The sequence below is a fragment of the Sciurus carolinensis genome, chromosome 13 (assembly GCF_902686445.1).
Source record: "Sciurus carolinensis chromosome 13, mSciCar1.2, whole genome shotgun sequence".
NCBI classification, from domain to species: domain Eukaryota; kingdom Metazoa; phylum Chordata; class Mammalia; order Rodentia; family Sciuridae; genus Sciurus; species Sciurus carolinensis.
Genome location: NC_062225.1, coordinates 7,489,634 through 7,502,222, shown reverse-complemented (window position 1 = coordinate 7,502,222; position 12,589 = coordinate 7,489,634). Strand labels below are relative to the sequence as shown.

The 12,589-nt window shown below is 38.2% G+C and overlaps 1 protein-coding gene across 1 annotated transcript; it reads right to left on the bottom strand.

Annotated features, from left to right (window-relative positions):
• Positions 1-2,596: 2,596 nt before the first annotated feature.
• On the bottom strand, positions 2,597-12,578 carry Mrpl30 (mitochondrial ribosomal protein L30). Its single transcript, XM_047522210.1, has 6 exons — positions 12,428-12,578; positions 8,330-8,407; positions 6,039-6,119; positions 3,165-3,311; positions 2,896-2,969; positions 2,597-2,817 (listed from the first exon to the last, which is right to left on the bottom strand). Exons 2-6 carry the CDS (start codon positions 8,378-8,380, stop codon positions 2,685-2,687), a joined length of 486 nt encoding a protein of 161 aa, XP_047378166.1. The 5' UTR covers positions 8,381-8,407; positions 12,428-12,578; the 3' UTR covers positions 2,597-2,684.
• Positions 12,579-12,589: the final 11 nt, after the last annotated feature.

The following is a 12,589-nucleotide window of genomic DNA, read 5'->3' as shown; positions in this document are numbered from 1 at the left end:
TTATCTTACATGTCTGGAGTTTACTTTATGCTTTGAGTACAAACCTTGCTGCTCAACCACAGGGACTCCTTTTAAAATTGACATTTTTTTTTCCCATTTTTTTCTTCCCCATCTCTCCGTCCCTAACAGTGGGGGTAACAAACATTTTTTGCATCGCAGGCTAAGCTACTGTGTCCTTCACTACTCATGAGAATAAAGAAAACTTCAAATCTGGGAACTGGCAGAAAGACTTTCTCAAGGACACCTTGTAGACACTCATTAATTGTCTCTGATAATACCTGGATCCCAGGCCTTATATTCCTCTTTGGAGAACACTGTGTTTCCCCAGGGGGACAATCACAACCTTGAGGAGTCCCATTTTCTCCTTTACTAGTAAACCAATAAAACGTCTTCCTTCTTCTCAAAATTTTGTCCTTGTTATTGGATTGGCAACGGAGATAAGAACCAAGATGTTGGTATTAAATGCAGATGACTTCAACCCCACTCCAGGCAAGAACACCTGACACTGAAGCATACAAATCTCTCTCCAATATCCTTTATGTTTCCATCTCCCCCAGGCCACATACACACTGCATATTCAATAATGGCAGAATGAAAATTAATGCCTTTAAGCTAATCAATGAGATCCGATTTCATTTCATGCCCATTATCTTAGATTCTGCATTAACAATTCTGCGTTAATGCAGTGCTCAAAAGCATCAGGAGCTACATAAGATATCAGGACAATGAGCATGCCAACACTGGTGTTATCTAAGCTAGATGTGCAAGAGAGCAAGGAGAACAAAGGGTGGCTAGAACACACAGGTTCCCGTCTTCAACGAGCTGCTGAGCTGCTGTAGGCTTCTCGGTATTGATCCTCCCCTAAAGTGTATTTTTCTCCACCCCTCCAGGTGTCAGAAATAGAAGGAAATAAAGTAATTCTCCCTAAAAGATTTCTTCCTCCTTTTTCTTTTTACTAGCATCCTCAACTACAGACAGAGGTTTACACAATGGAATATTATTCAGCCACAAAGAATAATATTATTATGGCATTTGCAAATAAACGAATGGAATTGGAGAATATCATACTAAGTGAAATAAGCCAATCCCCCAAAACCAAAGGCTGAATGATTTCCCTAATAAGTAGAGAATGATATATAATGGAGGTGGGGGAGTGGGGGGTGAGAGAAGAACAGAAGAACTTTATGTAGAAGGAAATGAGAGGGAGTAGGGTATGAAAGATGGTGGAATGAGACAGACATCATTACCCTACGTACATGTATGATTATACAAATGGTATGAATCTACATTGTGCACAACCATAGAAACAAAATGATGTACCCCATTTGTGTACAATGAATCAAAATGCAGTCTGTAAAAAATTAACAAAAAAATTTTAAAAAGTTCAAAGAACATCCATTTTGAAACTGAAAAACAGAATATTTTTAAATAATTTCTAAATGCTTTCATTTCACACTCTTGTTCCATTAGGAAAATAGTTACATACAGCTTAATGTTTTGTCCATGTGGAGTGCAATAATAACGTTTAGGTCAAATTAAATTTTTTAAAAATGGTTTTAAAGTACTGGGGATCAGGGCCTCATGCGTGCTAGGCAAGTGCTCCACCACTGAGCTACATTCTCAGACCTATTTTGGATTTTGAGGCAGGGTCTAAGTTTCACCCAGACTGGACTTGAACCTGTGATCCTTCTGCCTCAGTCTCAAATCAGATTGAGAATTAGAAAATAAGTATTGTTTTTGGTATTAAATTTAGGGACATGAACCCATGTCCATATGTGAACTTACAGACTCGGAGGCACTGGATGCCGGATCCAGAAACGTCCCATGTTTCATGCTTTTGGCTGCATCTCTGTTCTCTACACAAACCGTAAGCTCCTGGCGTGTCGGGACCATGTTTTGGTTGGCTGTGTATTTCTCCAATACACAGCACAGTAGTCACAGAGTTATGGTTTAGTTATGGAAGTTATGTGCTGAAAGTTTAGTCCCAGTGTACTGGTACTGAGAAGTGACAGACTCTTTAAGAGCATCTTCAGTGGAGGGTGGGGTCATGGGGCCACCTCTCAGAAGGGATCAATGCCTGCCCTGCAAAAGCAATGAAGACATTTCGGCTTCTTCAGTCAGCTCTCTTGCTACGTGATCTCCTCCACCACTTACCGCTCTCCCATGTGCTCATATGATATGACGCCATCTGCCACGTTATGACACCGTAGGAGGACCTCACCAGGCGTGGCTGCCCAAGCTTGGACTTCAGTGTTTAAAACTTAAGCCAAAATAAACCTCTTTTCCTTATAAACTACGGTCAGGGATTTTGTTATAGCAAAACAAAATGGACTAGATAAAGATACTCAACAGAATCTGTAGAATTCAATTAAATTAGAAAATAATTTCTACAAAATATTAAGTTACTTGCTACGGTGTCAGTGAATCTAAATTTAGATGTTCAAACAATGCTGTTCTTACCTATTTTAGTTCTTACCTATTTTACAGTGAAATTCTTAGGGGAAAAGGGAGAAGATTAAATCAAGTAGTAGTACCAAACTTCTTAAGTCTATATGGTAAAGAAGAATCATAGCAGTCAGTGAAAAGACTGGGAATTAAAATACATCTTAAATATTTTAATGAAAACATTTTCTCACCAACTTTAAATACAAATGATTTGCACTTTTTAATCTGAAGCTGCAATGTCAGGACTTAACTGCTTCCTCCTCCACCGGCTTCAGATGCCACTGCAGGACTAATTCCCCATTGCTCTTGAGGCACGTGGTAGACATGTTTTCTTCTGTTGGAAGTCCTTGTGGCAGTTTCAGGGGCTGGATTCTGTGACAGAAGCAGCAGCATTTAGAATTACACTAGATAACACATTTTTAAAAACTGCTGAGATAAAGGACAACAAACCTTATCAAATGTTTAACCATTTTCAGTTTTGCATTCACTGAAGGGATATTCTTGTGGACTTGAGGGGTATGTGCCTAAAAAGGAACAATGCTATACATCAATTTAAAAAACAAATGGCTGTGTTTTCAGAAAATGTTAAACTGAAGGTTCAGTCTGTTTAAATCAAAATTATAAACAAGTTACATTAAGTAATACATATAAACAGTTTTAAAGTATAAAATATAAAGCAAACTTAAACAACACTAAAGATGACTAAAAGAGTTGCATACTTTTTCTAATCCAAGCATCTTTATTGTGTTTTTTTCCCAATATGGACGTCTTTTTGTACTTTTTATTCTGGTAACAATGTGTAGTTTATGAGGGTGCTGTGGATCCCCACCGTATTTTTCATGATCTGCTGGTGAAGGCTGAAATACCTATAAAGGAAAAATTATAAATGGTAAACATTCAACTTACACAGTTTCTATGTCCCTCCCATCCCATTTTTTTCTTAAAAAATGCGTGCACTGGCATGCATGTGTACACACACTATAACACACACCTACTCTTTATATAATCCTCAACCTGAAAGTAAACATTTCCATCAGTCTAGTCTGATTACGCAAAAGGAATCTAAGAATTTCATTCTCTTAAGAAAAATATCACATAGGCAAGGATTTTGTTTTGTTTTTTAACCCTTGGGAACAAAGCATAAGCAACCAAATGACACTAAAGAAATCAAATGCCAAGAGCACTACAGGTTGAATGTCCTTCATTTGAAGATCTGAAATCTGAAATGCTCTGAAATCTATCAAACTCAAAGCAAACTGGGATACTCAATCAGTGAAGTCTAGCAAATATTCTAAAATCTAAAAATCTCTGAAATCTGAAATTGAAAAGGGACTAGTTAAGATAGGAACTTTTATCTGTTTTGTTTTTTTGGGAGGTGGGGGATTTGGGATTGAACTCAGGGATACTCAACCACTGAACCATATCCCCAGCCCTATTTTGTATTTTATTTAAAGACAACTCAATGAGCTGCTTAGCGCCTTGCTTTTACTGAAGCTGGCTTTGAACTCGAAATCCTCCTGCCTTAGCCTCCTGAGTTGCTGGAATTACAGGCGTGTACCACCACACCTGGCTTTTATCTCTGTATTTTAACACTATAAAATAATGCGGCGGGTGGGGGACCCCAAACCAACCAACCAACCAACCATCCATCCAAAAAACAAAAAAACCCAGGCTTCACAAAGCTAAACACAGTCTTTACCATAAAATCTAGCAACCATGCTCCTAGGCATTTACCTAAAGTGTTGACACTTATGTCCACACAAAGACCTGCATAGAAGTATTTGTACTACTTTGTTTATTACTGCCCCAAACTGGAAGCAATCAAGGTCTTTTAGTAGGTGAATACACAAATAAACTATGTAAATTCACACCATGAAATATCCAGTAATAAGAATTAAGCTATTAAGCCATGAAAAGACATGGAGGAACTTTAAATGTACACTGCTAAGTGAAAGAAGTCAGTAAGAAAAGGCTACAAGCTGCCCAACTACAAACATGCTGGAAAAGATAAAACTATAAATATAAACGCAGTAAAAAGATCAGTGGATGCCAGAGTTTGGGAGTTGGGAAGAAGGGATGAGCAGGTGGAACATAGGTGGTTTTTAGAACAGTGAAACTATTCTGTACTCGTATGTGATGGTGGATACATGACATTATAGTTTTGTCTAAGCCATAAACTATACAACACAAAGAGTGAAGCCTAAACTTCAATCTTCAGTTAATAATGTATCAATGTAGTTTCATCAGTTGCAACAGCTGTACACTAATGCAAGCTGTTAAGACTAATGCAAGCTGTTAATATCAAGGGAAACTATGTTGGGGGAGGGAGTATATAAGGAAGTCTGTATTTTCTGATCAATTTTCCTGTAAGCCTAAACTCCTTTATGCAATAATGTCTATTAATTAAGAAGCAAAATAAACAAAACCAATACAAAATGAAGGCCAAAATCAATTGAGGGCTTAGTTGGTGTTTTTTAAAAGAATGACAGGTACATATAAATTTAATGTAAAAATCTGAAAGATTTATGTGATGGGATGACAGAACTGGCTCCATGAGAATGTTCTAGGCCAGACTCTAAGGGAAATGACTAAACAGACTCCATTTTGCTCTGAGATTCCAAGTTATGTAGGAAATAAGCTTCTCCCATGGGAACACCCTGCCTCTGTGCACATCATCAGTTACTTGGTGTGACATGTTTAATAATATACAATGGCTACTCCTATGTAGTAAAGAATCGCTCTCTTTTGATTCCTATTGCTCCTAAACAATGTACCATGTGAATGGTGATTGTGTGGATGTTAGCAACCATTCTTTAGTTCGTACCTAGGTAAGGGTCATTTTGACCCACTTTCCCCTCTGTCGATGATCTCATGATGTTAATATGTAATTTTGAATCATAGCAAGACACTTATGATTGATGTGATTTTTGGTGTAAGAACCCCTACAACCCTGTGGTCAGGGTTGTTCTCCCAAAAGCCATTTTTCTGGGGCATTGTGTGAGACAGTCAGCCGGCTGGCTTAATAAAGACTCTCAAATTTGGACTTCTCAGTGGTGATCGGTCTGTTCTTAAGTTGCGCCCCATAACATTTAAAGTAGCAAAGGTTGATACAGAAAGCAAAGATGCAGAGCTTCATTGTGAGGGCCTGGGCAGGAAGGTCCACTGTTTTCTCAGGACAATGATGATACAATAAATTAATTAATTAATTAAATAAGGGGAAAAAATAAAACAAGCAAGCAGGAATAAACACTCAGGGGAAAAACAAAACAACACAAAAAACCCATCCTGTGAAGGCCAAAGGCACAAGTAACAGAAGTCTTATTTTTTATTTATCTATTTTTGTGGTGCTGGGGATCAAATCCAGGGCCTTGTGCTTGCAAGGCAAGCACTCTACCGACTGAGCTATCTCCCCAGCCTGAAGCTTTATTTTTAACAATCATCATTTACATGAATACCAATGTTTTAAACTCTGTACCACTACAACATGCATAACTTAACATAAAAGCTTTCAATATTTCATAATAAGTACATTTTAATACACAGTACTTAAAAAAAAAAAAAAGTAGCATTAAAGAAAGACACATAGTTCTTACTTTATCTGGAATTTTTGATTTGGTAAATTTGTGACGAATCCAGACTGTACTAATCAGAGACTCCACACCTTTTGTCACAGTCTAAAATATGAAATAAAACAATTTTAGTGCAGAAATCCATACCAACCAATCCTTAGGTGACCAGTCTGTTCTGACCTAATGTACAATTGTTTTTGTATAAAAGATGGACTTCAGTTCCTAAGCAAAATGAATACCTCCCCTGTAACCATTAACCAGCTTGGTAACTTTTTCCTGGAAGGACCATATACTATTTCCAGCTTTGGAGTTCTATAGTCTCCACTGCCAAGACCTGATTCTGCCATCATAGGGTGAAAGCAGTCACAGACAAACAAATGAAAATGACTGTTTCCATAAATTTACCCCAAGAAGTGGCAGGCTGAATCTGGCCTGAAAGTCACTGTTTACCAACTCGTGCTCTAGACAATGTGCAATAATTCATCTTCAACAAAACAATGTAAAAGCTGGGTGAGGTTGTACACATCTATAGTCCCAGCTACTCAGGATGCTGATGCAAGAGGATTAGCAAATTCAAGGCCAGCATGGGCAACTTAGTAAGACCCTGTCTCAAAATTTAAATAAATAATTCATTGAAAAGGGCTGGGATTGGGCTAGGGATATAGCTCAGTTGGTAGAGTGCTTGCCTTGCAAGCACAAGGCCCTGGGTTCAATCCCCAGCACCGCCAAAAAAAAAAAAAAAAAAAAAAAAAAGGCTGGGAGAGCTGGGGTTGTGGCTCAGTCATGGGGCCCTGGGTTCCATCCTCAGCACCACATAAAAATACAATAAAGATATTGTGTCCACCTACAACTAAAATATAAAACAAAATACAATAAAAAGGGCTGGGATGTAGCTCAGTGGTAAAGCACTTGCCTAGCATGTGCCAGTACTGCATCCTTCCCCAAGCCAAAAAAGAAAAAGTGAAAGAAATCCAAAAAAAGAGTGTCCAGTTTTCTTTCTGGTTTTAACAATGCCATTACTCCTAGCTCCTATCTCTTGTTCCCCTCTGTATTCCTCCAGTCCTCTTTTTCTGAAACTACTGAAGAAAAAGGATTAATTGGCAGCCTTTCACATAGGTTGTGGGTTGGCAAGTCACTCCTGTCATTCTTTTTTAGCCCTCCCTGTATTGCAGGGATGGCATAAATAACTAGAAAATAGGCCACAGGGGACAGGGACGGGGTGAGAAAGGAAAACACTGGGCTTCTGATCCTGGTTCTGCTGCCCACAACTGTGAGACATGAGGCACTTATCCTGCTGGAGGAAATTTCCTTGGCATTAAAAAGGAAACAATACCAACTTCATAGGATTAATCTGCAGTTAAGATAATGTATGCACAGTATTTGACATTATAATCATCTACAGCCAGTTGCAGGTCCATATCAAGACCTAGTATATATCTAGGGCTATCTTGCTGGGGCCTCGGGTATAGATTAGGATACGCCACTGTACTCTCTAAAAGAAAAAATGAAAGATATACATGAAAGTACTACCATTAGTGGTCTCTGGAAGATTGTTTCTCTTCTTGCTTTTCTATATTTGTCTATGATTGAAATAATAAACTCTTTCTTGCTTGTTTCTTTCTTTATTTACTTATATACTTATTTTGTGGTACTGGGGATTGAACTTGGGGACACTCTGTCACTGAGCTACATTCCCAGCCCTTTTAATCTTATTTTTAAAATTCGGATACAGGCTCTAAGTTGCTGAGATTGACCCTGAATTTGTGATCCTCCTGCCTCAGACTTCGAAGTAGCTGCAGCTTACATGTGTGTACCACCATACCCACCAAAAATGTAGTTTTTTCATAACTGAAGGGGAAAAGCTCTACAACTTGGGGAAAAGCTCTACAACTTTAGGAAAATTAAGGCAGATCAAGGGGAATCAAGAGTAGTTGATTTTCGTCAGGATTTTCTCAGGAAAAATTGTTTTGTGGTTCCAAATCTGTTTTTGAGACAGGGTCTCAACAGGCTGGTCTCAAACCTGTAGGCTGAGGTGATCCTCCAGCCCCAGCCTCCCAAGTGATTGAGACTACAGGTGTAAGCTGCAGCTTACATGTGTGTACCACCACACCCAGTTGTGATTCCAGATCTTTAGGGACAAAACTGCAGATAAACTATTAACAAATAAAATTAACCCCCAACACTGAAAAATTAATATGAGGAATCTGCAAAAAAAATGTATTTTGTAGAATTTAACATGTCTGTATGTTTTGTAATTAGGGAGAAAAATCATAAGCAGTAGGGAGAAGAGAGGATTCTTGAAAAGAAATGCTTACCTGTAGCCTGCCTGGGGGCCTCTGAACTACTGAGCGCAAAATCCCTGCCATAAGCCTAGTGATTGTTCTCTTCAGCAGCTGTGAGAAGTAGAAAGCAGACCTATCAGTCAAGTACGTCTTGGAAATGGACAGGACATCCCTTCTCTAGCGTTACCAAACCAATCAGCACATTAACTATAAATGTGATTGAAGTTTACCAGTAAAATTTTATTTTAACATAAGAGCAAGAATTTACAGTAAATGTTTCATTCAGATTTCAGCAAAACCACAGGTAGTAATTATACCTTAACTACGTTCATCCCCTTTTGGTCCAAAGAGTTAGAGCCTTGGTGGATTTCACAAAAAGGGAAAATGGGAGTTTACTATCATTCAACACATCTTCAGTAATGAGGTCAGACAAAGAATGCTTTGTCACAGAGTAACAGGAAGGCCAATCTGTTTTCCAACGTCACCCAGCCATTGAGAATATGTGCTCTGGAGCCCAGTTCTCCTGATTCCTAGTACTATACATTTTCACTAAATCAGAATAATTTTCTGTTAAAAAGAATAAAACTCTCACTTTTGCTTATTTACATTTTTGAATGATCCTAAACACACAGGCATTGCTTCTGTAATGTAAAAAGATCAGGTTGATGTAATCAGACACGAAACAGTTAGAGCCTACTATACTGAAAACAGAAAGATTAGGTTCATGAAGTATTTATCTGTCTATCTTGGACAGAGTACTTAATTTGTGTTTTAATTTCTTCCTCCAGAAAAGAAAATAATACCCATCTTTCATATGAATTATTCTACAAAACACTTGAAACAGTACCTGCCATATGAGAAACCCTCTCAATAAATTATAGCTTTTGTTACTGTAAGATCATTAAATTATTATGAAGCTAACAAGAATACTCTATATACTAAATTAGGGTGTGTGTTGTATGTCAGTGTCCACCAGATTCATGAGCATTCAAACTCTTCAAGTCTTTCCTGTGATGTAGACAAACTGGAGTTGACAATTACCTAAGATGTCCCTGAAAAGAGACAGACCTCAGAAAAACTGCTCAGCAACTGAACCAATCTAATGCTAAATTATTTTGTCATACTTCTTCCTCCCAAGTTAAGCATTATATACTAATCTTACTCATCTAACTTTGTACTTTATTAAATCTTTCCTTTATCACTAAGATTCCAACAAAATCCTCTGAACTGACCTGACTTCCATTCCAACTCCCTAATGTCTTTTTCCCGTAACAGCAAAATGTTATCTTGTTAAATCACATCACTCTGCTCAAAACCTTCCAGAGGCAGATTTCTCACTGTTGAAGAGGAGCTTACATTTAGGAAGGGGAAGCTATACTGGATTTCTGTGGGAACTCAACGTTTAGCTTTATGTAGACAGTGAAGGATGTGGAAATAATTATATATGTAAGTATATATATATGTTTATATATATATATAATAGTTCTGTTAATTGAGAGAACCTAAAATCAGTAACACCCAGTAGCAATGAACAAACACAGCACCCAGATCTTGGTTTCTAATCGCATTCTAACAAAAAGGAGCAGGTCTCCTTGAGAGATGGCTGATAATGTTTGGAACATCTTAGAGTAAAAAAAAAAAAGGGATTACTCTAAAAAAAACAAAACAAATAATTGGCTTATAACCTGAACCAAAATATAAATAAGTTCATACAATATTAATAAGTGGATAAATTAATAAGAAAAAAGAAACAAATGTCCCGTATAGAAGAATTCTAAGTAACTTATGTAGACACTATAAGGGGATGGAGCAAAAATTACTCACCCCTAAGTGTGGGCTAAGGTTAGCAACCTGCTCTCAATGACTATAGTGCAGTAAATGGGAAAATAACTTCACAGAAGAGAAACCTGACAAACACTACCTCAGCCTGTTGATCAGCGTTAATTAACATCAACAGTGATAATAGTAAAGCTGTTAGCAGGTACACTTGATATGATGTAATGAAAATGGCACTTTACCTCCATGTTTGTTTGTTTGTTTTCCCCCAAATCCATAGGCCCACTCTAAGAGAAAAACAAGAGACTCCAATCGAGGGACACTGTGCAAAGTATTTGACCAGTATCTCCTCAAATACCTAATAGCCTTAATACTGTCAAGGTCATCCAAAACAAGGAAAGCATGAGAAACTAGTCAAGAAGAATCTGAGGAGATATGATCATTAAAGTATGTGGTATTGTAGATGGGATCCTGAAAATAAAAAGGACATTGGGCAAAACAAAGGAAATTTGCATAAAATAATTATGATTTTATTTAATAGTGTATCAATATTGGTTCATTGGTTAATAAGTGTACCACACTAATATATGATTAGTAACAGGTTTGGCACATATATGAACTCTGTACTACCGTCACAACTATTGGAAATCCAAAATTATTAAAAAAAAAAAACTTTATGTATTGAAAAATTAAAATCTCCCGTGCCTCTCCATTTAATCACAGTGAAAGACAAAGCACTTAACTCCTCCATCCCACCTTAATTCCCTCCATCTCTAAGACTTCCATCTCTAATTACTTGTTTAATCATCAGATAAGCTTTCCCCTTTCTTGCCCTGCATCTAACCAAGCAGACATCCTCCCTTGAACTGGAAGGATGGCTAATCCATTCACCTCTTTCAGTTTGGGGCTTAAATTCCATTTTCTCAATGAGGTCTGCCCTGATCATATTATTTGACATTTCACCCATACAAATGCTAGTATTCCCAATCTCTCTATTCTACTTGATATTTTTCCCACAGTCAGAATCCTAACACCATTGTTTATTAGGTATGTTTTTAGTGTTTGTCCATGTTACTTCCTTGAGATAAGCATTTTTAAATTTTGTTGTTTCTGGCTTCTTTTACTTACAGGTATATTTCAAACATCTTCCTAAAGCAGCATCTGCCCCATTGCAGGCATCTGATAAGTTTTTGCTGAATGAAATTTACAGACATCAGCTGTGACAGTAAGAAATTTTGTCTTTTCCCCCACTGCAGTATGGGGAGGGGCGGGGGGCTGGTATTGAGCCTAGGTCCTCATACATGCTAAGAACTCTACAAGTGAGTTGCACCCCACAACCCAAAAGTTACATCTTAAGGAAGTAAGAGATTATTCTTATAAAAAAAAAACCATGCATCATTTGAGATATGTCAACCCATTTTTATTCTTAAAAATGTCTGTGAAGGTGTGTGTATACACTGAAAAACTCTGGAAGATTGTCAACAATTAGCATACCCCTGTGGGGTAGGCTACAAGGGTAATTGTTCCTTTTATGTCCTGTAATGTCTGATAGGTTTCTTTTCTTTTAAAAAAAAAATTCACCATACATGTAGTGGTTCTCTTAAAAGACGATTCCTTCTTCTAAAGAGAACAAATCCCACTATTATGTATAATTATAATGCACCGATAAAATATAGAAAGAGACATGCATTTAAGTATATGAGGGCAAAAACACTAATTAAAAACGTAGAACATGGAAGTTCCCTTGCAATAAACAAAGATTTCTAAAAAGACAAGATATGTATTTCTCTTCTCTAAACTCCCATAGCGCCTAACTAGTAGTAGGCAGTCCTCATAACTGCCTCTTGACTAAAAAGGTAGAAGCACCTTTGGGTAGGTGACGATGAAAACGTGGTCGGGAAAAAAAAAAATCAGTTTTTGGCAAATGGCAAATAATTGCCAGCTCCGAAAGGTTTGCATTCTAAGATGCAACAATCTAAGAATAGGGCAATTTTGTCTTCATGTTTAGCAAATTAAGTTGGACTGATCTTCCCATAAGCCCATACCCATAAGTTACGAAGAAAGCAGCACGGACAAAGCTAAAACAAACTTGGGAGAATTCCTCTCCCAAGCTGTCCCGCTTCTGCGGTTCCGCCCTAGAGCGACCCGAGTTAGGGCTCACCGCCCGGGGTCCCTCGAACCAGCAAAGGATCAATGGCTTTTCGCAGTCAAAGCGATGGGGTTGGGACACAGGCCCATAGAGTCGCCATGACCCGCCAACTCAACATGGAATAGGGACAAATCAACCCACAGAGTGCCCAGATACACACTGCTCGCGAACAATGAAATACTTGAAACCACGCACCCCCGACTCACCAGCGCCAGCTAACAGCGCAGCCAGAAGCGCCCCACCGCCGGAAACACAGCGCAGGAAGGATGAACGAGTGCGCCACTCAAACCCTTCCGTCGCAAGGCGCGCGACCCTTTGGTTCCGGGGAAGGGCGCGTTAGTAACCGGCAAGTCCCTCCCACTGAAGGA